General features: G+C 44.7%; 1 protein-coding gene across 7 annotated transcripts; it reads left to right on the top strand.

Moving 5' to 3' along the window:
* Nucleotides 1-796: 796 nt before the first annotated feature.
* On the top strand, nt 797-25600 carry dot1l (DOT1-like histone H3K79 methyltransferase). Of its 7 annotated transcripts, none has more exons than XR_015101362.1 (29): nt 797-1164; nt 7361-7404; nt 7514-7588; nt 8043-8106; nt 8541-8769; nt 8866-8960; nt 9246-9308; nt 9393-9448; nt 9539-9618; nt 9868-9936; nt 10054-10160; nt 10523-10564; nt 10644-10739; nt 11129-11369; nt 11490-11603; nt 11701-11792; nt 12596-12697; nt 13190-13327; nt 13420-13545; nt 13662-14098; nt 14170-14269; nt 14339-14488; nt 14576-14618; nt 15769-16349; nt 16432-16637; nt 17332-17405; nt 17546-18217; nt 19710-20362; nt 21351-25600. XR_015101362.1 is itself a non-coding variant. In XM_086115446.1 (29 exons), exons 1-28 carry the CDS (start codon nt 1084-1086, stop codon nt 18186-18188), a joined length of 4080 nt encoding a protein of 1359 aa, XP_085971572.1. In that variant the 5' UTR covers nt 797-1083; the 3' UTR covers nt 18189-18217; nt 21351-25600. The 7 variants fall into 7 exon arrangements, 6 of the variants coding, with proteins under 6 accessions (XP_085971572.1, XP_085971573.1, XP_085971570.1 ...); XM_086115446.1 differs by lacking the exon at nt 19710-20362 and having other exon boundaries at nt 17546-18049; nt 18118-18217; XM_086115447.1 differs by lacking the exon at nt 21351-25600 and having other exon boundaries at nt 17546-18049; nt 18118-18217; nt 19710-19839.
* Nucleotides 25601-26683: the final 1083 nt, after the last annotated feature.

Below are 26683 nucleotides of genomic sequence, written 5' to 3'. Positions count from 1 at the left end.
AAGCGGCACAGCAGCAGCCCCCCCCCCCCCCCCCCCAATTTTAGGTGAAAGTAAAATGCAATTTCTGCGTTAATTTGTCCAAACCAGAACGGCAAAAGAATGGTTTATGTAGAAGTTTGGGATTCAACTTGACCTGGAGCCCAGATGTAAGTCTAGTTGAATATCAGTGGGGTGACCTGAAGAAAGCTGGGCATGCAAGACACATTTTGGAGCCCTTGGAAGTATGTAAATGTAGATAAATGTTTGGACTGTTTGTCAAAAAATCTAAGAGTCCGTGGGTTCCTTGAAAGATATCATTTTTACTGTTGTTATTGTTTTGAGTCACATAAATAGGAGTGAATTTACCGGCTATGGGTTCTAAATGTCTTATGCAAACAGGTTTTAATATTCAGTTTAAATCAGCCTGTATTGTATTGTTTTGTTTTGCAGTACTGTTCTGTTTTGATAACAGATGTTCAAATTCTGTGTTGGAATTCTTGGAAAACCTGTCATCGATTATGAATGATGCTTATTTTGGTTTAGGAGCCAATCCAGCTGAGCTTTAAAACGTGTTAGGGCTGTCACGTGATCTCGTCAACCCCTCGCCGAGTGACGTTCTTCCTTTAAAATCATTTTACATTCTTTTAAAATATTCACATTATTGTTTGGACTCGTTATAGCTTGAATGTGTGAATATTTACCTGGCAAAAAAATAATGATAAAAGTGGCACGCCGTCACCGGCTGTCATGGTTTCCTGACCTCAATGTCCCTCCCCTTTTGTGACGTAGACTTCCCCTGTGTGTGGCCTCCTGCCATAGTTTTTCAATGCCGGGCAAGATGGCGGCCACACAGACGAGGTGTTATTGCCAGTGGTCATAAAGGGGGCATTTTTATTCACAATTCGGAACTGAGTCAGACGTCACCGTGTGCTAATTCCCCGCCGTGACGCCTATTTTGGGGGCTCCTGTTTGCCGTTAGGGTTTTTTTTCCTTTGAAAAACGTTTTGATCCACCGCAACATGTTCACGTTGTAGCTCGCGGAGAGCAAGTCTACCAGCTAGTCTCGCTCGCTAGCCGCAACCCCAAGCCGCCGTCAAGTGGAGAATGGGAGAAAAGCTGGAGCTGAGGCTCAAATCGCCGGTTGGAGCAGAAGCCGCTGGCTACCCGTGGCCCTTACCGGTTTACGTAAGTGTTATCATTCGTCAACGCACTGTGGAATAGAGATTGTGTATTTGTATTCTGTATGTTTTGGCTTTGTTACCTAGCCCCCCCACTGGTGCTAGCCACTTCCGAGCTTGGGCACGCTAGTGTGGTTAGGACAGCGCCGGTGTGTCAACTCAGGACCTGGGCACACGTTCACCTTGTTTCACCTTACCTCTTAATGTTGTCACGTTGATTAGAGCAGTGGTTCTAAAACTGCAATCGAAGAGTCGTAAATGATGAATCATTTCGAATATATGCAATGTATTTTCTGAGTGTATGGGGCACTAATAAAACATAGTCAACCAATAACTCCTTCCTGCCTCAGCTATGACCCAATTCAAAAGCTCTGGTATGATGGGGAAATATCCCATAAATCTGTCACCCCTGCATGCAGCAGTTGTAGTTGTCTCGCGTTGTTTTCTCATGTACAGTTGAGGCAAGGCAGCAAATGCACTTGAACAAGCAACTCGATGAGGTTTCTCAACTGACAGAAAAATATGAACAGTGGTTGCATGCTCTTGTCGTCTTTTTAATACTTTGCTGAGGTGTCTGATCGGGACTAATGGGCAGAAATCAAGTGACTCGGGTGCTAAAGAAAATGTGAGGGTCGTTCTTAGCACTGTTGCCCAACACCTGACAGCTTTAGAATACATTAAAGGAGTGCCTTGATTGTCTGTTTGTCTGTCCTCCAATGTTTGTGTCATCAAAGTACACATTCTTATGCTGCTCCATGGCAGTAAATGCAGGCACATACATTTGTTTTTCCTCGCTAAGACTGAACATCTGTTAGTACTTACTGTAACGCATACCTTATAGCAGCACGTGGCTGTTTTTGTCCTGAAGGCTGGATTTACACTGTATGGTTCAATTATTCACAATTCCCTTTTAACGCCTAAATCTTTTTTTTAACTGTCTATTACCGCGCGCATTATTAAAATGACAGTCATTCTATATTTACTGTTGATAAATATATTTTCTTATCACATCTGCCTTTTGGCAAATGCCAAACAGCACTCGTGTGTGTGTGTGTGTGTGTGTGTGTGTGTGTGTCTCGTATCTGATACGTAATCAGATATTTATCCACATTTGGATTAGGCTCCCTTCCCATCTAAAGATGTCCAACTCCATGCATTCTTTTTCTATTTACATGACCTTGACGTCAAAGCTCCAGCAATTGAAAATTTTTCGAGTAAAGTATTTATCCTTCCAATGATCCCGTAATTAATGTAGTCAAATAAAATGTGATTTCTGCATTAATAAAGACATGCTACCGTGTAAGTTTTATTTTTGTTCCGTTGGTTGCCGTCTTCACATAATGAAATTAATTGTCACCTTACTGCAGTGTAAATTGAGGCCAAGATTCATGGTGTTGACATTAAGTGGTAACTTGGGTCTCTCGTGCTTTCACTGATCATCAAGCTTCCAAAGACTTGCTGCCGGTAGTTTGTGTGCTACTGTCTGGGACCCCTGAAGTGGCGGAAACGAAAGTGGTTGTCGTATCGTCTTGGCGAGACTCATGAACTGAACCGTGTTTCTATTATGTTGTGATTGCGGTGAGACAATAAGCAGTGAAGAAAAAAAAACGGTGGAAATTCTCAGAATACCCGTGGGTGGTTTATTTTCTGTAAGTTTCCTCTCCGGCAACATTAAGTACGGAAATAGTGTCGTCGCAGTCACAGCCACTCCAGGCTGTGCTTGGGTGTAAATGTTGACCCTCCCTTTTTACGCTCCTGATAACACTCTGTCAACTGCCTCGACGAGCTCGCGCGTTTCCTTTTGTTGTGGCCCGCATGGCTACACGCACAAGAACAGGCATGGCAGGAATTGGCGATACGCTTGGGCCTGTGTCATGTCACTGAAGCACACCCCCGACTGTTTTCAGAGGGGCACGACTTCCTCTCTCCTCCCTATGTCCATATGGTCCAAACTACAGAGGGCTGGATGGAAGTAGCAGTCACATTCCTACGTTCTGTCTTAAATGTCAGCTTATAGCAGTCAATTCCACTCCATGACTGATGATTGCATCACTCTCACCCACATTGCATGGGCGCAGTGTTGAAAACGTTTCCCCCCACACTCACACACACAACCAGACGATTGTGTTGTAACACAAGGCGCGCACGCTTATCAACTGCTTTGGATGCCCACACACAATGACATCACATTGACAGAATTCATTGTTCGAGTCACTTTTACTTATTTGAGCAATGACTATCGTAAGAATGCAATGTAAGTGGGCTGCTTTCTGCACCCGAAAATCATCCATAAATCAATTTTCTCGAGTGGTTGTTCTCTTTTGGGTCACGGGTGAGCCGTCATGACTTTGGGGCGAGAGGCAAAGTAGATGCTGGACTGGTCGCAAGCCAATATCTGGGCACACGAAGCAATTGAATGTGCCAACCACAAAGTTATCCTGCTTGGGAAATCAACATGCAAAAAAAAGTGTGGCCACTAAAAAACGTTTCTTGACTTTACAGAGTTGCAGCGTACCAGTACAAGTGAAAATAAAACATGTTTTCAGTGCGGATGTCCGGAGCACATTTTTTGCACCCGAGTCCAGGGTTCCCACGGGTCTGTAAAGTTAATAAAAATCCATAAAAAAAACTTGTAAAATTAAGTTCCTTATTGTCCTTAATTTTCAGGGAAAGCTTCTAAAATCAAGAAAAATCGTAAAAAATTAACCCGTGGTGTTCATTTCATTTGTGAATGTCATTTTCCCCACCCTTCCAATTAATAGTTTTGTCGGAAAATGCGCCTGGTGCCATTCCCCTCAAACCCCGCTGTCGGGCTACACGCTTTCTTGGTTCCCGCTCTGCTTTTCCCGCCGTCTCTGATCAGTTCCGATGATGATCACGTGATCACTTCGGGTCATTTTGGGCCAATTTGACATACGGTATGTCAAATAAAAGATTAGCTGATTGCTCCTAAAAATAAAGATGTGCCCTTTTTGGCAGCAATGATTTGACCACCAGCTCAGTGATGTGTGGCTTTCTGTTCATTAAATCCTCCGTGAATCCCCTGCTGAATGGAGAAAAAGTCCTTAAAATGGCTAAATTAGCCCTCAAAAGTCCTTAAAAGGCCCATAAATATCCCGTGGCATACGTTGTACAGCCCCCATGGCTACTACATATTTTGATTTTTACGTTTTTTTCTCGAGAGCGCATTTCAGTAAGCGGTATCAAGGTACTTTATGCAGGTATCATAAGCATTTTGGTACATGCAATGTTATCAGGACCATTTGAACCCTTTCAAGGGCAGCGGTGGACAGCCTATCATGATATTGGGTGACAGGTTACCATTATTGGTGCCTGAAAGGGTTAATATGAACCGTCACACAACTGGCAACAAGACACGTATAGCACTTAACCGCCTTTGCCGTTAACACAGATACCAGTGAAGCAGGATGCTGCCGTCACGAGATATGCTCAATTTCGACGTCAGATTCCGTCTCCGTGAGCAACGCGTCGAGGCAGTCGCTTTCAAAACAACTTTACGTAATGTCAAGTCATTCTCCTTCTCCTAACAACCCTTCTTGAGGCTGCAAAAAGCCAAAGCCCGTAACACTCGCCGAACGGAGTTAAAATCTTTTCCCCAATGTCATGCGTGACTACGGTTTCTCAAAGTTGCATGCGACTTTTGAGGCCTAAACAAGGCTCATCGTCCAAATTCCATGACTTTTTCCTGTGAAAATGGGGACAAATGGCAGCCAGTGGCTGTGTTGTCCCTTTTAAGCAAGGGTTCATTTCAGTTCAGTTAAACACACGGAGCAAAGAAAAGGTCTTTTCGGGACAAGGCGTGCGTTATCGGTCGCTGTGGAGATGACGGCGCATGAAATGATGACTTCATTGTACCCTGAAGGCTGAATCAGTCAGTCTGTCGTCCTCCATGCCGCCCGTCACCCTCGCGTCCTGTTGATTTTTGTATGACTGTGCTCACAGTATACAGTGAGTTGAGAGCCCTTTATTTTTAGCCTCGGCTCTTAGTTGCTGTGTGCCCGTTCTGTGCGATCACGTGACTTCCCTCATGTGGCAACCCGCACGCATACCGAGCATTTTATATGTATTGGTGTCATCGCGAAAGGGTATTAGCGCGTTGGGGTTGGGAGGGGGGGGGGGTGTACTTAGCTGCGAGATAGCTTGTGGTTGTGTTGATAATTTACTGCGCTGACAGGAAAGTCTTTCCTGTGCGCGTTTGAATGTGCGCGCCCGCAGCTTGTGGAGTGTTGGCGGGAAGTATTGCGCGGGAATCCGCAGCCTGTGAGCTGTTAGCTCAGGCCGCAGAACAGCTGACAAATAGATGTTTTTTCCCTCCGCGCCCACCAGCCTGGCCGTCCTCTCCGCTTCTCTGCACTCCTCCGCCTCTCCTTGCTTTCACTTTCACCCCCCCCCCCCACACACACCTCTTGCTGCCACCTCACTTGTCTTTTCTCACTTTCTCCTTCCCTGCGTTCCCCTTCGACCAGAGGCACTCCCTTTGACGCGCACCGCCGTGTGAGTAGGGAAAGTGGGTCAGTGGGTCATCTCAGGCTCACGCTGCAACTGGAGCGCCCCGTTGCTCCCGCGCACTGCAGTCAAGATTGCCATCTAGCCCTGCAGATGATTCAATTTTATTCAGGGTGTCTGAGGACACGAGTTGCTATTTTTAAACCAAATGAAGGAAAGATTAGCCGGCGAGAAGTTTACCCCACAGGAAACAATGGAAATCAAACCCATTCGGTTTCAGAGTCAGACTCGCCATCAGAGCGCCTTTTACTAATTGTACAGACAGTGTTTTTCCATTCTCAACTGTCGTAAGTGAAAGTATGTAAGTCGTCTGACTTTTTTAAAAAAAAATGCATTCAAGCTTTCCAAGTTGTGCAACTTCAGAGGCCTGTTTTGAGGGGCGTTCGGTCACTTTTCCGTTGTGCGTTTTTGCTTTCTTTTTCAATACATACTGTATATGTCTAGGACCGAAACTGAAAACTAAAGTAGATACAAGCATTATTAGAGATCTGATGCGGAGGCATGGAACACACTTTTGCAGTATGCTAACTATATGAACATCACTATCACAGCTCACATGTGCCGTTTTAAAAAGCTTCTCCTAGCATACGACAACAACTTGATAGCACGGTCCCAATACCATTGTTGTCACAAATTTTTTGTTGAAACATTTTTGAGAGTATGCAGAGGCTGTGTGACAATTACACCAGGGCACCGTCCAGTCACCTGCGTTTTTATGTATTTTGGATTTTTTTTTTTTAACTTTCAGGGACAACGGTTACGACAGTGGACAGCTTATCAGGTTACAGGGTGCATGAAGGGGTAAAAGTAATCAATAGTTATAAATCCTCAAACCAAAATAGCTCCTACAGGTGAACTTTATCCCCTTTCTCATATTCTGTGTTGCGGTTATGTAAAATTGCACCGACACGTATTACTGGTACCCAGTCACTTTCTGAGTTGCTCTTCGAACCATAACAGAAGGGAGACACTCACTCTTCTCGCCTTGCGTCGATCCAATTTTTGCTGTTTCATATGCTAAAGTCCTCAAATCAACGTCGCTGCTACCCTTTTAGGAAAAATGTAAACATACAAGGTATGTTTGTATCGCACAATGGTGGTTAAGACTCTTGTTAATGACCTCGTGTTCCACCGTATTAAAATAGTTGTTCTACTTGTGCTTTTCTGAGGTGTTTTTTTTTTTGGTTTGTTTGTTTTCAGTCCTCCAGCATAAAAAACAGGGTTGCAAGGTTCTTTCAAGACTGTAAATTGTCCATAGGTGTGTGAATATGCGAGTAGATTGTTGTTTTTATATATGTGCCTTGCGATAAGTTGGTGACCAGTCCGTGGAAAGGTCCTCTTACCTAAATTCAGCTGGGATAGGCTATAAAATATCATTTCATTTCCTAATATGACAAGCCATGTTTGTGTTGGACTCCAAACGTTGCAGCAGGCCTCCGTGTGTCACAACTGAGAAAAGCGTTCGTAATCATGAAGTCATTTCCTATTAAGTGCCTCTCACTTTGCTTGTGAGGAATACGGTGAGGCGCATGAGTGTACGCATGTGTCATCCTGTTCCGTTACAGCTCATTTCTGCAGTGGTTTTTCGCCATTCATGTTGGGTTTTTTTCCTCCCGGACTCTTATGTTCCGATTTGCCGTGACATTATAGTAATTGGCTCTTGTTTCTCTTACCAGGATAAACACCACGATGCTGCCCACGAAATCATCGAGACCATTCGGTAAGCGCCGCCTCTGCACCTTGACTCAACCCGCCGTTTGTTTGTTTTTATTGCCGTGTCACTGTGTCAGGTGCATCGCTTTGTGACTAAATTGTGCGTGTTTTCTTAGGTGGGTGTGCGAGGAGATTCCAGACCTCAAGCTGGCAATGGAGAACTATGTGCTCATCGACTACGACACCAAGAGGTGAGCCTCAGAATGACAAGCACCCCACTTCAAAGCATCACTGATGGCGGCATATTGTGCATTGTAAACTCAGTGCAGCTCTGCTTACCTCTCGGCTTTGACATGAGACCAGGGGCGTCGCACCCGAGGGTCGGTTAACTCGTCACTCGAGTATATAAGACGTTTACCACCGTAAAATAAAACACTCAGCGTATGTCGCAAGAGTCTGAATATGAATACGCAACTGTTGATAAATTATTTTCTCTTGCTTTTTTTTTGTTTGTTTGATTCTTAATACGCCTTGTTGAGGTTGGTTTCACAAAAAGCCAAAGATGAACTTAAATTTGAATTCTACAATGTCTGGCACGGTTTCCGCTCTGTTTCTGCTCTGTTTTCACCACGCAAATGCCAATATGATGTCTCTAATCTTGTGTTTTTGTTGTTGTTTTTTTTTTTTCTGTTTTAATTGAAACAGTTATGAGAGTATGCAGAGACTGTGCGACAAATACAACAGGGCCATTGACAGCATTCACCAGCTGGTAAGCAACAAGTCAAGTCAATGTGAAATGATTACAAACTTTTCTGTCATCTAACCGATGTGGAACAGTTAACTACTCCAACTCAGCAATTTCTCCTTTTATTTTATTTTCTTTTTTAAATCAAATATAGAACATACCGTTGTGATCAGAGGCATGGGTTATTCATTTTCGAACTGTTACTGAGTTACCAGAATCATTCTTTTTCAAGTGTGGATTAAAAAAAAAGCATTAAGAATAAGAAAACCTTTACTCATCTCACAATGGAGAAAATCCTTTAGCAGCGGCTAAAGATAATTCAGCTACTAAGCAGAGGAAATATCTCATCAAAATTACCAAAAGAATATACCTTGACAACATTGAAACAGGTCCAAAAAAAACCCCACACATTTTTTTTTTGAAACATTACAATAAAATGAAATCTACTCTCTCTCTAGTGGAAAGGGACGACTCAGCCCATGAAGTTGAACAAGCGCCCGTCCAACGGGCTGCTGCGACACATCCTCCAACAGGTGTACAACCACTCTGTGACCGACCCGGAAAAGCTCAACAACTACGAGCCCTTCTCGCCCGAGGTTTACGGCGAGACTTCCTTCGATCTGGTGGCGCAGATCATCGACGAAATGGAAATGATGGAGGACGACACTTTCGTAGACCTCGGCAGCGGTGAGCCCGACCGTACAGTGGCATGAAATCCCCAGCGCGCGAGTCCTCGAGTCTCGTTGTTTTGTCAATAAGAAGTCAAACGCTCGTCCTGTGTAGGTGTGGGTCAGGTGGTGCTGCAGGTTGCGGCAGCAACCAACTGTAAACACTACTACGGCGTTGAGAAAGCAGATATTCCAGCAACCTATGCAGAGGTAACACTCATGCGCGCACGCAACTCAGAATCATTTGAAAATGGATGAATTTCAGATCAATTAGGCCAAAAATTGTCTCTTTCTCTAATTGTGGCGACAGTAGGACATTTCTTTCTTTCAGTAGGTTTATGTCCTCTCATAAATTCAGTATACGGTAATCGAAAAGGTGCTATGATTTGGTTAGACTGGCGTGTCAGCAAATTACAATCAGAAGGGTGCCCGTCGAGGTGCCCTGTGGTCCTTCTACTTCGGTTATTTATTTAGTCATGTTGATATTTCTCACAGAGCATGGACAAAGAGTTTAAAAAGTGGATGAAATGGTATGGCAAGAAACACGGGGAGTACACTGTAAGTAGCTAGCACACGTATTTCTAAAACCAACGTCACGAAAAGGGGTGAAAGTGCTCAAGAATTCTTCTCTTTCATTTTCAGCTGGAGAGAGGAGATTTTCTGTCTGAAGAATGGAAAGAAAGGATCGCCACCACAAGGTTGACATAAAAAAAAAAGTGGACCATTCATTGTATGAGCAAAGTTGTGAGTCATTTTCTGACTGGTGCTTCTTTCCTTCTGTCTTGCAGTATTATTTTTGTGAATAATTTTGCCTTTGGTCCAGAGGTAGATCACCAGCTGAAGGAACGTTTTGCGAACATGAAGGAAGGTTCGTATGCAGCTGAGAGATTACGTCAAGAAAACCCATAGCATATTAGCATATTTTTCCAAATGCTGGCTTTGCTTTCATGCATCATCCATCATAAAATGCCCTCGGAAATACCTTAATTCGACTCATTCTCCTCATATTTAGAACATTAAATGTCTTTTTGGAGTGTCTTCCATTATTGCTGTCCTCATGAAGTCCACTGTCCATCTTGCACCGCGCATTTAAATTCATTTGAGTTTTATTTTTCAGGTGGGAAGATTGTATCTTCCAAACCATTTGCACCTTTAAACTTTCGAATTAACAGCCGAAACTTGAGTGGTAAGTACCTCGCTTTTTTTTTTTTAATTTATTTATTTTTTTGACTGCACGTTTTAATCTCCCTAGTGACCAGTGATTTTTCCGGATAGCTTTGACGCTCCTCTCTGTCACCTGTAGATATAGGCACAATAATGCGTGTGGTAGAGCTCTCGCCACTGAGGGGTTCCGTGTCCTGGACTGGAAAGCCAGTCTCCTACTATCTGCACACCATAGACCGCACCATAGTAAGGAGAACTACTCTACACCTTGAACAGAATTCATATTCAGTCAACATCCTTTCCACCTTCAAGAACTGCTGGCAAATATCACATTTCCTTTTTCGAATTGTGTCACTAAAGCCAATGTGTAGCGAACTCTCCAGACATGCTTCTTATTTCAATGTCTGGTCAATTTATAAGGAAATATGTGCTGACATATCTCAAACTGATGATTGATTATTCCTTTGGGTTGGCACTCAGAAACAAAACAGTCAGCAATTATTTGGCAGCTGATTCTTTACTCGACATCTTCACTTATGGCTCCTCCTCAAGCATTTTTATTATGGTGTAACTTGTTCTTTGTTTGTTTCTGTGTCCCCGGTTTGCAGCTTGAAAACTACTTTGCTAGTCTCATCAATCCTAAACTCAGGGTAAGTCCTGATATGTGATGAAACGCCCCGCAGGAACCTATTGAAGTTTCTGTGTCAAACTCTTCCAATATCTCAACAGGAAGAGCAAGAGGCAGCTCGACGACGTCAGCAGAAAGATATTAAGGACAGCAAAAGCAATAGCACCACACCCACCAAAACCAAGGAGCAAAACAAGGTAGCTTTTCCTGCCGTGATTGTAGCAGGACTCAAACTTTTTGTCTGCCATGGAACTGGTTTTACGTAAATTTTTGACAGAACGGACTATAAACAAATGGGTGCATGATTAAAGCCACACCTCACCAATGCACTGACTGTAATTGTTTCCATTTAACAAGGCAAGACATTGACACAGTGTGTTCCTGTATTTGTGGCTGTAAAAAGTCTACATGCCCGCAATTACATAAATAATGAAACCAAGACCACCATTAACATGACCTGTAATCTGTGCAACCTAATTGGAAAACAAATGAAGTCTTTTTATGTGTACATGTTTGACATTTACGGAGGCGCAGATGGACGCCCCTGATTTTTCCAAATTTCCTTCAAACTGTTCACCATGTACAGTACCTGTATTCGGTACTCCAGCAGGATTCCTGTGGGGAGGAAGAGCATCGCATCCCATTGGTGAGTGTGGTCAAGCCCGCCGCCAAGTCCCGCCAAACCAAACTCTTGGCCAAGGGTCGCAAGCTGAACAACAAAAAGAGGGGTCGACCCAAGAAGGCGGCGCCGGCTAGCGACAAGAAGAAGAAACAGAGCGCGTTGGATTTGCTGCATGCCAAGACCCTTTCTGCAGCGCCCCCTCAGGGTCAGAGGAACACGCAGTGCTGTTCACCCTTTTCATTTTAGTATTAAGAAGATATATATCGTCATTTGCTCGCATGTGCGCTTTTGAGACTGGTGTTCTTTGTGCTTGCTGTGTGCACAGATGCATACCTGCAACCGCGGAGTCCCTTTTACCAACTACCTCCTAAGGTCCAGCACTACCCAGCCAATCAACTGCTGCTGAGCCCAACCCCTCCGGGTCTGCAACAACTGCTAGGTAAGCCGAGGAGAAAACTGGGCATCCAGACCGCGGTTTCCAGTGAACTCGCAGAGAACCCTTTGGATTGATTGACGTGTCGCCGGTCTTTCAACAGACAACATCAAAGTTCAATACCTCCAGTTTATGGCCTACATGAAGACTTCTCAGTACCAATCCAATCTGCAGCAGCTTTTAGAGCAGGAGAAGGTAAAATACTCCTTTTTTTGTTCTTGTATGGAAGGTACGAAGTCACACTTTTTTACTTCTTTTAAATATCGATAACCTTATCCCATTTGCAAAATAATTTCGATGCGAAATGTGCAGGATAGCCTTCTTCAAGCTGTTCTATTTGGTCCAATATTCCTGGCAGATGAGACAGCTGAATTTCTCATGAATATTTGACATGTATATGTGATTTGCCGTGCTCTGTTCTCAAATTAAATGTGATAAACGGCTTTGCAGCGATTGGTGCCATGCAGTATCTCAAGCGCTCAATGCAATCGCGTTTTGAGCCTTTGATGTCAGCTCTTACTATGACTATGAAGGCAGAATTTACCAACCATTGGACGTGGGCTGGGTTGAGACCGTTGTGAGACAGCTTTGATCTCTGACTACTGATGTGTTGAGGCAAGAATAATCATAAAAGCTGCCAAGATAAAACAGTACCCTAAATCTGACCGCATGTCGTCTTCTAGTTTCACTTGCTATGTTGACGGTTGATGCCAGTGTGGTCCGCTGATGTGAAGTAGTTCAATATTACTTTTAGAATACGAATACTTAAGGCCGGCGGAGTAGCCTGCGTCATGTTTACAAAGTCATCCTCAGTTAAATTGTGCTTCAAACGGCTATTGCACTCAATCAACAAACTGCATACAAACTTAAACCAGACTCAACGAAATCAATTTTGATGGCAGGGGACCTTCAACTCGTGTTTCGATCTCAAGTAGTTCACGGGTTAACTGTTTGTCCATCTTAAGTCTAAAGTCCTGTGCCTTGGCTTTTCTCTTTAGCAAAAACACAGGGATTTGTCCATGCAGGCAGAGCAGCTCCATTCCATCTGTCAGTCTCAGAAGGACAAGATCAAAGGTCTCTTTCAGACCAAACTGGATGAGGTGAGTGCTACCAATGTTTAAAATGGCAGGAAAAGGAAAAACCAACCACCTGTGTCGGGAGTGGAATACCACAGTCAGTGATTCGATATCTTGTATTCATTCATTCCCTTCGATCACTTTTTTTTGCCATTGAAACCAATTATAATTGGAATAATTTGTTCCAGACTCCAAAGTTTCTTGGTCATAAAACCGAACGTTTTCACATTTTAGTCCGAGACGTCATTGCAGCTAACCAATCTTACGATAAATAGATTGGAAACATTCATTTTAATTGGACTTTTTAGGTGTATTTTTTGCGGTGTTTTTCCTGAAATATTTGGACAATCTCCAAATATTACAAGCTTTAACTCGCCCGACCTTCAAGGTTCTGTTGTGTTGTGTAGTTTCTTGGTTGCAAGTACATGACGCAGATGCGTCACAGTGTCGTCATCAAGGACGCTCTTGTCTGACGCGTTGAAAAGTGATCATGTTTTTGTCTGTGTTGGGGGTTAGCTGGGAGTGAAAGCTCTCAGTGTGGAGGACCTGCTGCAGGCCCAGAAGGAGATATCGTCCCACAACCATCAGTTGAAAGAGCAGACCAAACAGCTTGAGAGAGACATGGCTTTACTTCGAGATCACAGCGTGCTGCTGGTGAGACACCGCTGCTGCTGCCAAGTTGCTTTCAATGTGTCGTTTCATTTTTTTGGGTATTGAGGAGAGTTTAAACCGAGTTTGGGTTCCAGCTAAAGTCTCGATGTGAGGAGCTAAAGTTGGATTGGGGCTCTTTGTGTCTGGAGAGTCTGCTGAAAGAGAAGCTGGCCCTGCGGAGACAAATCTCTGAGAAGCAGAGACACTGCTTAGAGTTGCAGGTAGGTCTCCCTTGTCTTGCCGTTTTGAGTAAAATTGACCTTTTCTTTATGTCAGCATCATAGTGATACATTCCAGGACTATTGAAGCATGTCGACGTTCCCTCTGCTGTTTATAGATTAGCATTGTGGAGCTGGAAAAAAGTCAGAGGCAACAGGAGCTGCTTCAACTCAAATCGTACAGCCCTCACGAGGGCTCCCCTTTCCGCAAGAACCCGGAATCCCGTTCGTCCGCCGACGTGGACGCCCCCAAGTTCGGCCTGCCCTCAGTCCCAACTCTCAACGGCATAAGCCCAGAACGCTCTATCAACGGTACCGGCGCGCCTTCTTTGGAGCGCGGGAACACCAAGACGGAGGTTCTTTCACGCTATCTGCCAATCTCTCCCGACCACGACGCCGCTGCAGCCATGCCCGAGGCTCGACAGAGGCAGTACGTCTCCCACGCTCTTCCCGACTACACGCGCTTCTCCCCCGCTAAAATTGCCTTGCGCAGGCACCTCAACCAGGAACCTACAGCCGCGGGCCACTTGAGAGGCCCCGGGCCGCCCACACACAGGTGTGCCAAGCTGCTAAAAGCTCCTGAAGCTTGGTGATTTGTTGTCATAGTATCAATATGTTCTTTTTCAGAGGGGAAATGGGTGGCGTTAACTCTCCTCTCGGAGCCAAGCAGGGCAGCCCATCTCCTCATGCGTTGGATGCTCAGAATACACCGAAAAGCACTGAGAGGGTCATTGATTTTTCGTTATGTGTTATGTGAGATGGTCTTCTGGTTTCTAAAGAGTCATTTTCCCTTCAGGGTGGAAAGGAGAAGAGTCCATCTGTTCAGGCAGACAACAGTATCACAAGCCTTCCAATAAGTATTCCGCTGAGCACTGTTCACCCAAGCAAACTTCCAGTCAGCATTCCACTCGCCAGTGTGGTGCTACCCAGTCGGGCTGAGAGACTGGTGAGTATTTTCAACACCCTGAAAGGTTTCGCCTTTTATTTGGCATCACCATATGCTGTTTTTTTTTTTTTTTGTGCATCGTTGCAGAGAAGTACTCCTAGTCCTGTTTCTCAGGCCTGTCAAACCAATGGTAAGGAACTTCTGAATGTTTAATTTGATTCCAAAACAGCCCTGGGAATAGACCTTGATGAATTGTTTCCCACCGGGTTATGCAGAGACTTCTCGGTTTACAACATCCCCGACATCCGACGCCCAGAGGTCTCGAGTGGTGTGCAATGTACTAGTTTGCGCTGCGGCCTAAAAATGTTGTCACAAGATCAGAAGAAGGCCCCTCTCCGTTCAGGCTTTTTCATTTTATTATTTTAGATTTGTGGCATAGATTTGTTTTTCGAATATTGTCGATGAAATTATATTCACAGCGCTTCATTTTTTTTTCCCACATTATATGTTGCAGCCTTGTTTATGGCGCTGGTCGGGTCAGGTGTCTCCCAACCTGAAGGTTCAATCTTCAGAGCTCCTGTTACCAGGGCAATACGCACCCCCAGTTGCTCCTGATGCTGCGGCACCATTCGGTAATTCGAAGACATTGTTTAAAGTGCTTTGAATGTAGCACTATACAAGTGGAAGCACGGGCCCAGAATTGATCGAATCCACAGAACTGAGCTCTCTGATCATGAGAGAGATTCCAGGATGAAAACCAGTTTCCGAGCCGTCTAAACGTCGTCGGTCAAAGGTGACATTTGGATTTATCTTTGAGCAGGATAATGAGTCTAAGTAACGTCAGGACAATTCTGAATGTCCTTGAGGTGGGCCAGCCAAAGCCCGGTCCGATTTAACAATTCTTGGGGGGGCTCTGTAAATGGCTGTGCGCCAACACCCTCCAGGTAGTGCCAAGCATGTGGCATCAAAAAGACTTGAAACTGTCATCGCTGCCAATGGTGCAGCAACACAAGTAGTGAGCGAAGGCTGTGTATGTTTTTGTTCATGGGATTTCTTTGTTGTTTTTTTAAATTTCTAATTCATTTGCAACAAATTCCACATCTGTTTTTCTTGCCCTCATGGTCTATTGTGTGTCGAATTCCGTGGAGGAGAAACTTCATTTATTCCAATTTTAGAAACAGTAACACTGTAACTTGTACGATGTGGAAAGAGGCTGTGAATACGTTCCCAATGCCCTTCGTGTTCTTTTGCAAATTGTTGAAAATAATGAACCAAATGCCTGCTCTACGTGGAGCACCTACACTGTAATTGGGCTTCATCATCTTTGTTATTCACTGTAGGATATTCATCTAGCTCAGGGCTCATGAATGGAGGTCCCCACTCAGAGGAACAAAATGGTGCTTCTTCATCGCCTCCACACGCAAACACACCCTTGGCGGGACCCATGAGCAGAGGAGGTCCGATCCAGAGCCCCCCAGTCAGCACCGGAGGGGTTCTTCATTATGCAGACGGACCCCCAAGGATTCTTTCCGAAGATGGCCAGGAACGCCAAGAGACCGAGTCCGACACTGAGCCCCAGGACAATGAACTGCGGAGGAGAATTTTTTTCTCCTCCTCTTCCTCCTCCTCGTCTTCGTCATCGGGCAGTGGCGGATTGCGCCTCCACCACCACACCGGCAGCTCGACCAAGCAGGGATACCACAGTAACCACGGAAACCACAACCACCAGTCGCCCGGCACGCAGCGCGCGCACACGCCCCCCACGCACGGCCTCGCTCCTCAAGAAGGACGCAAACGGGGGCGGCGGAAGCGCGGCTCTACGGTGACTATCGCAACCAGCGGCTCACCAAAGAGGAGGACCTTTCCTGGCGTCAGTGCGAACAACCACTCCTCCGGGTCCCCGCTCAACATCAATTCCATGGTTCGTCACCCCCCCCCCCCCCCCAACAAACATTTGACCCCCCCCGGAGCTTGAAGTGTGAGCTCGTGTCTGTCATCAACAGGTGAACAACATTAACCAGCCCCTGGAAATCGCCGCCATCTCCTCACCGGAGCAATCAAGCCGCAGCCCCGCTGTGTCAACCCTGGACCAGCCTCCTGTTCTGAAGAGGGAGCGCCCCCTGGAGGTCAACGGCACTAGTCGTTACTCCTCCGCGCCCAGCACTGATGACGAGGACTCGGGATACCCGGCTGAAAGCACCAGTTTACGGTAACTCCCTTCAAACCAGTCATTCCTACAACATGTTGTTTATCATTTAATGTGTGTTTATATTCAAGGCGCAAGTGTTTTCCGTTCAAATATTAACTGTAAATATGGCTGATTATTATTGGCACGGACCAACTTCTTCCTACGTCGTTGCCGTAGGCAGAAAATTCCGTCATAAACTGAAGAACACCTATGGATGACAACCAATAGTCTGTTTTAATGAGAATCACTCAATCAGTTTTAATCCAGGTTCTGGTATCACCCCCGGACTCATATTTTCACGTCATGGTCCTGAAGTCAAACCAGTATTTTTCAGAATACCTTTGAAAACAAACTTATGTCATCTTAATAAACCTATTCGGAATGAGGCTAAAGTAAAAAATTAAATTACATAAATAGGGCCACAAAATGCCTTCAAACCATTGAGAAAGATCAACTGCGTTGGTTATAAATTAAAAAAATAATTGTAATAACTTTGATTTACATAGCACCTTTTAAGGGACCAAGTATTTAAAAAGATTGAATTTAAAAGAAGAAAACGTGCAGGATTTAGAGTTGGCTTTATTTCACTTAATTTTTTTGATTTGCTGTGACATCTTTTTAGGATTACTCAAATGTCGTGATTCGAAGTATAAGGTGACTCGTTCATCACACAGCGGCATTTCTGTGGATTTTTCTGTGCCTGTTTCCGTTGTAGGATTGAAAGGAAAATTGCTACGATATCCTTGGAGAGCAGAGACGGACCCGGGAGACTCGGTGAAAGTGAAAGAGGTAATGAGCAATGCTTCACGTTTTCACAATTTGAAACATTTTCCGCCTGTTTTAATAGCATGCTTGTTAGACGCTTTGTCAAAGTACCGCAAAAAAGAAAAAAAAAGTCTCCACTTCCCACTTCCTGTTGCGTTTGCTAGGCAGGAAGTCAGGCTGCAGCAGCGGTCACAGCACAGGCAGCGAGGCCTCCTCCTCCTCCTCATCCTTGTCCTCTACAAGCAAATGGAAGTCAACCTTTTCACCCATTTCTGACCCCAAGCAACCCAACTCTGACCTCAGACAAGGGGGCTCTCCGTTTGGTATGGGAGCGTCAAACTCGGACGCCGATTACAAACAACACCATCAACAGCCCAGGAAGGGAAACGATGGCGAGTTATCCAGCTACACGAATCCCAACCCTTTCCTGAGCCAAGAGGCTGGCAACCGAAGCACTGGTAGCGGAGGAGGTCAGGCTGGCAACGGTTCTGACCCCCGCCAGATTGTACAGAAGCAGAAGGCCCCTCGGGATTGGGAGCTAAAGACAAGTAGCGGCCATTCCAGTCAGAACATCTTCATAGCCGCCGCCGCCGCCAGTAGCGGCGCAGGCATTCTGAGCGGCAAAGTCGGTGGAAGCCCTGTCAATGTTTCGACAGGATCCTCAGTGGGTCAGTACCTGGGCTCTCAGTTCCCACTTGGAGGGACCTCGGTCTTACAGTCGTTGTTCGGGGCCCAGACAGGAAGCTCCGGCGCCAGCGCCAACACACGACTGGTCAACGGACACTCTGGCCTGGGCAGCTTCTCTAGCGCCGGGCTTGCAGGCGGAGCAGCAGGAGGTGAGTGAATACGGTTTTGTTTTCGGGTTTTATTCGTCCCGGTGTCAGTAGCGTTAAAGAGTCCCGATGAGGGATAGTGTTAGCCTTCCTGTGAAAGGGAACAGAACAGGCCCGCTAACGGTGAGGTAAGTGGAGGTTCAAGCTGTCGCTGCTACGTCCGGCTAGCTGCGCTGCTGTGCTGTGCTTTGACTGGCTGCTTGGCTGCAGTTGCAAACACCCTTGGAAAATGCTGCATGGAAACAAAAGAAAGTGACAGTCAATTTGAGCCGACTAAAAGATTTTTAGGTTGGCTGTTTAGTTATTTCCCGTGGGTGGGTGTTTGTCAGAGTCATTTCACTTGCACACTAAAACCTGATTCTGGATTTAAAGGAGACATGTTATGGATTTATTTTGCACCACGATTTTAAGAGTTCCCGGGTGTCCAAATAGAAGGCGCCTTGACTTTGCTCGGCATACAGTACGTACGGTAGAAAGAATTCCGGCTCACTTAATATCCACTTGTTACACTCGGATCGAATTGTTTTGCGGGTGCATGTTGGTCTCCATAGTAGGAGGTGGTCACCTTTCCGCGTCCAGACTGCAAATTATTGGCCCTTGAAGTCTCCACCGGAAAATTAATTGGGTTGTCATTCATTTTTGAGTTCAGGAGCCACACTCTTCTAAATTTTTCCTGCTGTATTGGTGCGAGCAATTACGAATATATTTTTTATAATATTCACATTACATTATCTAAAGTACTTGTTCAAGCTCTAGTAATCATTGTATGTTGACATCAATGTCCACATGTCTGAAAACAAAATAAATGCTGCTTGTTAAATGTATACATACTAAAAATAAAAGTTGTGGCAGGGCATCAACAAAATCCAAAAGGGTTCCTTCCCCCAAATCAACCTCTTAAACCGAAGCTCTTGACTGGCATTTTTGCAATATTTAGTGGTTCAAAATATTTCGGTGTGTTTAGGCATTCATTCTCACAAAAATAAAATGTAGCGGCAGGAGAAAATTCGCAACAAGTTACTTGAATTGAAAAAAAAATTCTATTGTGTTCTAAAATGTTACACATTGCCTCATTCATCCCAAAAGACAAACAAAAAAACAACATACATGCAGGGCCAAGTCCCTCTGTAACGCCCCAGCCAGATACAAAGCTTGTCCCTCAGTCTTGTTTGTGTAACTTTCAACACAAAAGGTTGACAAGGCTGAAGTGGGTGGGCAGGCACTCCTGAGACCCAGATAGTCCATTTTCAGAGCATAATATGTCCCCTTTCAAAGCAAATCCAGTTGTTCTTTTGAAAGGAACAGTGATCTGACTCTGTTTTGCTTTGTGTGTGCTTATCTGGAGACTGGCTTGGCGCTACCTCGCTCAGCCCTTGCTTCTCTCTCCCCCCACCCCTCAACCCCCCCCCCCCTCCTCCTCTTCTTTGCTCCTTGTATCTGCTTCCCTGCTGTCTTGCCCCCTCGACTTCCTCCATTTCTGCTATATGATTTGCAGGTTCCTTTCACCACGCGGTTCCCTCAGTGTCCTCCCATCAGTTTGGGGTGTCGCTGCCCACCTCCGGAGGCCTCGGCTCTCTGCTCAGTCTCTCCTCCCCCCAAACCGCTTCCGCGCCCTCGCCTCTCCCTCCCACCCCGTCGCAGGCCCAGCATAGTCGCACCCAGTCGGTGCTGCACAGCCCCTCGGCCCCCACGCACTCTCTGCCCCCTCCGCCGCCCCTGCACAGCGCCCCCTCCTCCTCCACGTCGGCGCCCACGCCCGCCAACACCCCCCCGCCACCCCACTCGTCCCGTCTCCCGCACGCCTCGCTTCATCACCCGAGGGTCCACACCCTCACTGTCTCCTCTTCCTCCTGTGTCGTTCTCTCCGCCCCCCCTTCTTCTTCTTTGTCGTCCTCCACGTCTCGTCCATACGCAGTGCACTACTCACCCCGCTTGCCACCGCCGCCGCCTCCCGCCAGCAGCTCAGGTGGTGGCGGGAGCATGCGGAGGACTCAGGGCACACACGGCACCTTCACCACCACCACCCCGCTCCCTGGCTCCCGACCGAGATAGGTTTTGGGGTTGAGGGGCTGGGGGAGGTTGTGTTGCGGGCAGATAGAGAGAGAGAGAGCGGGACTTATAGGGAGTTCATTGTTCTAAATGAACACGGTAAGTTAATCCTGCAATATTAGAATGACATTTTTGAGTATGACGTGGTGTTTGCCCCTTTTCCACTGCAAGTCTGGGTTTGGGTCAATATCATCCATCCATTAATTTTCTACTACGCTGGACCCCTGCGCACATGCAATTCAGCACCTATGAACATTTTCTTTTTTGTTGGAAATCCATCCATCCATTTTCCAATCCGCTTATCCTAGTGTGGCGGGGGGGTGCTGGAGCCTATCCCAGCCGTCTTCCAGCAGTAGGCGCGGGGTACATCCTGAACCGGTTGCCAGCCAATCGCAGGGCACACAGAGATGAACAACCATCCGCGCTCACACTCACACCTAGGGACAATTAGAGTGTTTAATCAGCCTCCCATGCAGGTTTTTGGAATGTGGGAGGAAACCGGAGTACCCGGAGAAAACCCACGCAGGCCCGGGGAGAACATGCAAACTCCACACAGGGAGGTCGGAGCTGGAATCTAACCCAGTACCTCTGCACTGTGAGGTCGACGCACTAAGAACAGGACCACCTTAAAACTTTTTTTCATAGAAAAAGCTAACTGGAGGTCAACGTGCGTTTAAATTTTGGCTTTTGTTTCTCATACGTTTATAACGGCAATTCTACACAGATTTTCGCTATTGGCGGCTGGCCATCTACTAAGTAACCTCTCCGTTACTCACAAATGTATGTATTTACTTACTGCCCTCTAGTGGATGAGAACGCAACTGTTCTGCTTGTCACTATGCTGCTGTACATCAACAAAGGTACTTTTTCTGGAGCGAAATCATACTTTTTGAACAAATTAAGTGAAATTTGATCTTAAGCAATAATAAGGCAGCAGCAAGAGGCTAACAGACCACTTGAGTACTCGAAACGGTACCTGGTAAGCTTCAATAGCAAGTGGAACCTTGCATTGGAAAAGGGGCAATGCTCTCTTTTTATGGGTCAGTAAAATGACCGAGCACATGTTTTGTTTTGTTTGGCCTTTCAGGTAATTGCTGAAAACTACCTCATCATTTAAAAAAACGACAACAACAAAACTATGCAAATACCCAGGTGTGGACCCAAGGCACTCACTCTGCTCCTCGCTCACTGGTGCTTTAATAAGTCGAGACTACCGGATCGCCTCCAAGACTGACTTCTGTACTGGGACACACACACACAGACACGCACTCATGTACAAACACAAACGCTGCAGCGATCATGAGCGGAATTCAAAGGAACCGGTCTTGTTTCGATCTCAATTTTTTTTAGAAAGCAGAAAGAAATGAATTAATGCAACAAGCACACGACTTCCTCTTTTGGAGGAGCCACTTTCTGTTAGATAGATGCCACCTGTTCATTGGTATCTGCTCAGATGTCACAAGCGCGTCTTTGTTTTAGTTTTGTTTTTTTCTGACATCTGAACTATGTAACAAGATGAGGAAAGTCATGTTTTGATGACGTTCACACTGGATAACAACATACAGTTGCATTTGTAGCATTATGGTTTGTATCATTAGGATCCATCCATCCTTTCATTCAAAAGTTAACGGTGAAAAAGCGCTTGGATGGAACTAATCCGGCTGCTTTCAGTTCACCGAGCTCAGATTTTCTAACTGGATCAAAGCAATTCCGTTTTTCTTTTTCTTCTCAGTAAAATCAGACTTTTTATATACATAATCAGTGGAGGTTCCGGACTTGTCGGAGGACATTAAAAAAAAAAAGCATTGACTCCAAAATCTGTTCATTTCCGCCTAGCAACAGTCAAGGCGTGAACACGAATCAATATTCTGCTACTAAATGGTGCTCTGTGTTCGTTCTCTCTGGCACTGCTGTCGAGTCAAGTGAAGCTAAATCCAGGTAGATAATATCAATAATAATAATAATGACAGGAAGAAAAAAAAACAGAAGCGCTGCACGTGTTTCTGTATTTATTATTGTTATTATTCATGTTTTTCCAAGTGGCACTACTTTGAGACCTTCTCAAAGCAGGAATTTTTTTTTTAACCTTCTTAAGCTGAAATTTGTATATTTATTTGAGCTGCTGGGTGCCGCGGATGGACACCGAGGTTTTACGACTCTAAAATGCGCGAAACACACACACACACTCAAACACATCCTCACACACTGGGAAAATCTTTTTACCATTTGCCACAACAAACTACTGGACTACTTCACACTTCTTCTTTTTTGTGTTGTCGTTTTTGTGTTTGTACTGTGAATATGATTAATTCTCTTGACTGTACAGTTGTTAGACTTATATATTTATGTCCCCCTATTTCCCTTTTTTTTTCTTTTCTTAAAAAAAACAAAAACAAAAATCCTGAAATATGTTGTACAATGCAATATATAGTATGTGAGTCGCTGTCAGAAAACAATGGTGCTAAATTTGGACCGTGCCTGATTTTATTTATTCTTCTAGTAGAAAAACATCCCAAAAAAAATCAAAGGCGACACGTTGTGCTTTACACAGGGATTTATTTTTTATTTTTTGTAAACTCCCCTTTTTTGGCCTTTAAATTTCTTCTATTTAATATTGTATTGGGGTGTCCAACACTTTTGGATAAACATTCAGTGGACGGAAAAAAAAAACCCACCACTGTTTTGTACAAAATTGCCAATGCAAAGCTATATTTAATAAAATGTAATTACATATGTCTAAATATATATATATATATATATATATATATATATGAGGAAAAGAAATTCTATCGGTGCTGCATTGTGACTCCCACATTCAGTCTTCAGCCACTACATGACCTTAACATGCCCAGGTGCTGTGGCGGAGCGAACACAACGAGATGTTTTCCTGTCTTTTTTTTGTTGTTGTTGTTTGTTTTGTTTTCATTTTCTTAAACTCTGCAGGAAAAAAACAAACAAACGGTGCTTCTGTTTTAAACATGAAATTGAACAATTAATGGTGCAAACAAAGCGACGTGTCTTATGGATGAAGCCCTTCCGAGAATTTTCGGTGTACTGCAAGAGCCGCACTTGTTTTTTGAGTGTGTCTTGTGTTTTGAACACAATTGCTGACTTGCGGCCCACGGTGACATTTTTTAAGAACCGAGAACATTTTGCAGAACCTGATAGGAAAAAAAAAAGCCCCTAGAAAGGCAACCCACAAATGCTCATTATACATTGCTCACAAAAAGTTTCATATTTTGGGCTTTCGGTTGAAATTTAGAGATGTCAGCCACGACCGCTGCGTTGTTAGCATGATTTATTCGTGATCGTGCGGCGAATACTAAATGTTACTGGTTTGGAATGTTTGTTCTTGGCATGTACAATCGTTTATCAAAATCAAAAAAGAGGTAATAAAACGATCCCGTCGGGCAGAAATGTTGCTTGTTTCGCATCGCTTCTGCATTTCCTCAGATACTTGTTCACTGTAGTCGGGGATCTCTCCATTTACTTCTTTATAACTTGAGTGTGCTAATCGTCGGTGGATATTCCACCAGAGTTTCAGCTCAGCTCCTCAAGCACAGCGTAGCGGCCCCCTCGCGGACCAGACTTTGTCACCTGAGAGTAAGACGTATAGAGAGGGATGATCCTTCCCTCCCTGACGCCTCAATTCTCCCTGCCCGCCTCTTCACTTTTCACAGATAATACGAGGACATCTAAAACAGGCTGGATAGGGGCTCTCGAGGACCGGTCTTAGGCACATTTGTATTAGTCCGGTCATGGATCAAGAACCCGTTTTCAAATCTGCCATTTGGCTCCTTGTTATTGAGCAGTGAATTGTGCAAAAAGTGGTCAAATGCTAAACGGACGTGTACATCCCAAAGTTTAGTGAAGGTTCAAGCGCATTTTAGGTTGATTTTGAAATGTCCTCCCAAAGCCCAATATGCTTTACTTTGAGTCATGTACTGTAGATCTTGTATCTGAGCTGATGTTACCCCCTCCCCCACTCCAGTTCATTTGTCGCCAGCACTGTCTTTTTTTTAATCATAGGTGTCAGTTGCCTCATCTTTCTTCAGTTTAATTTTGTCTTACAGATTGCTGTCCTGTTTGTAGAACCGCTAGTCAGACAAGACAGTTTGGTGCTCCTTCAACATCGTTCAAAATGCCACTCCTCGAGCTGTTGCTTCGCTTTCTCTCCAGTAAACTTTCCACGGAGGGCTCGTCCGGGCAGCTTTTCGGGATGTGCAAGTGAGAACCTGCATTTTTGTCGCAGCTTCCAGACACTTTTGTAGCGCATTGAAATCGGAGTTTGAAATACACGGCACATTATTGTCGCGTCTGCAGTACGATGTCTGGTCAAAATACACAAAGGTGGACAAGTAGCCTCAGAAGTTCAACGCAATTCCAGGTTTGTTAGTTTTGGTTTCACAGAGAAAATGGGTTGATAGATATCGATTGCGTTAGCTGTTGGACATTCAGCTTTCTCCGGAGAACATAACACGACTCGTGCTTGTTTCTGAACCGTAAGGTATGTCCTGTTTTGCCTTCAAAAAGGTGTCAGAATTTTGTCAGTTTCTTTGTTATACAAAAAAAAAATAGATGAAATTATCCAAAATATGGATTAAATTACAGTCTGAACTTTATTCAATTCCGTGGGCCACAAATTGATGTGGCGGGCCAGATCCGGCCCCTCGCCCTTGAGTTTGACACCTGCCCAGAAGGGAAGTTGATCATGAACATTTGTTGTCGTTTTGTTTTTTTAACTCGGAAGACAAACATTTTTTTTTTTTAAAAAAGCATTTCTTTTGAGGCTTGGAGATGGACCCCCCCTTGATTGGGAGTATGAAGCGACCATCTTGTAGAACCCGAAACCTTGCTGTCCAAGGCCTCAAATGCTCAGTCCTGCCAAAGCACTTACCTCAGGAACGTTTTTAACGCATCTTTAAACTTGGTCGCTATATCTGAAAGGACAATCTTTGTGGGGGAAATAAGAAAATAACGTGAGCCATTCGGGCACACTCGGGGTTCTCACTGGCACATCCGTCCAGCCTCGGGAAACTCTGCGAGTCAGCGTCAACCTCTCAAACTACGGCATGGCGGCGCCTTTTTTTTTCCCGCATGCGGTGGTCCTGCACCGTGAATGGTGTTGACTGTTTGAGGGAGGTGTTGGAGGGTTGGGGGAGAGCAGCTAGGAGAAGGTGCAATGACGGCAAAGCCCGGCTTGTCGTGGAATCGTGTGTTTAACTAAAGTGTGGTGATGGTGCTTTCATCCTGAAATGTAATCATGACAAATGGAATATTTGTGTTGCTTTTCGCCCCCTCTGCATTTTACGAATAGTAATAAAATGTTTCATATGATCTTTGCATTTTGCCGTCACATTTATTGTTGCCCGTAAAGGAATTTGATCGATTATCCAGGACTCCTGAGCCAAAATAGCTGATGTGAAAGGTAAGATGTGTCGTTCCAATCGCCTGAGGTTCAATAAACACTGATCTTATTTGGGGGGAATGTGTGTAAAAAGTTTGATGAATTTGCAATTAGTCATTAAAGGCTTCGGTAGTTTTATTTTTCAATATTTTCTCCACTGTGGCATAAAGGAGCCAAAATTCAGTCCAGTATGCTGATTAGACAGACATTTTCCCCCAAAAAATCATGGAAAGTTTTTTATTTCTTTCCGTAATTCCCAACCAAATATAGAAGGTTAACATACTGTTTTGAAAATACCATATCTTCATTGAATAGATGTGATCCTATTTTTTTTTCACCCCTGCAAAAAATGAGAAGTATGTGGGAATCGTATTCAAATTTTCTGAATTCCTGTTTTTGTGGGTTTTACAAGCTGGAAACCCAAATTATGTTTTTCAAAAAATGACCCAAAAATGCTTGAAATTGTTTAAATTGTGGGCCCAAAAATCTATAATCGATGAAAGTTGAACTTTTTTTAATAGAATAATGGAAATTAATGTTCATGAAGTATCAATGTGAAGTGAGGAATTTGCCTTCATGGGATGTGTGAGCTGACGTTGAGGACTTGGTTTGAGCACGAGGCGTCTCTCAGATGAAACGTTTGCGTTCTCACGACGTCTATTTTTACAAACTATTTGAGGTGAGGTGTTTACTTGTGTAAGACATCCTCAGGTTGTCGTCTACTCGAGGTGAGGCACGTCATTGCTGGTTCTGCAACGTCAGTTTGAACAGAGGTGTTTTGCCGCTGAAGGACAAATCAATTTTTGGCCAGGCACACTATAACCTGTTCTTTTAAACGTTTCCCATTTTTCCGTGTATTTGTGGATCCCATGCAGGAAAAACCGGCAGCTGCAATCACTCAGCATCATTCCCAAGTAGGTGACGGGAGTTGTTTGGTCCTGCTAAATTCGAACAATTTGTCAAATGCGAACTTCCCACTCGAGTCGTGTCCTCCATGTCCGTATCTCACCGTC

Source organism: Hippocampus guttulatus, chromosome 7 (assembly GCF_054856545.1).
Source record: "Hippocampus guttulatus isolate MCC_2025c chromosome 7, RoL_Hgut_1.0, whole genome shotgun sequence".
Taxonomy (NCBI): domain Eukaryota; kingdom Metazoa; phylum Chordata; class Actinopteri; order Syngnathiformes; family Syngnathidae; genus Hippocampus; species Hippocampus guttulatus.
Note: the sequence above shows the minus strand (reverse complement) of the source record. Positions and strands in the feature narration are given on the sequence as shown.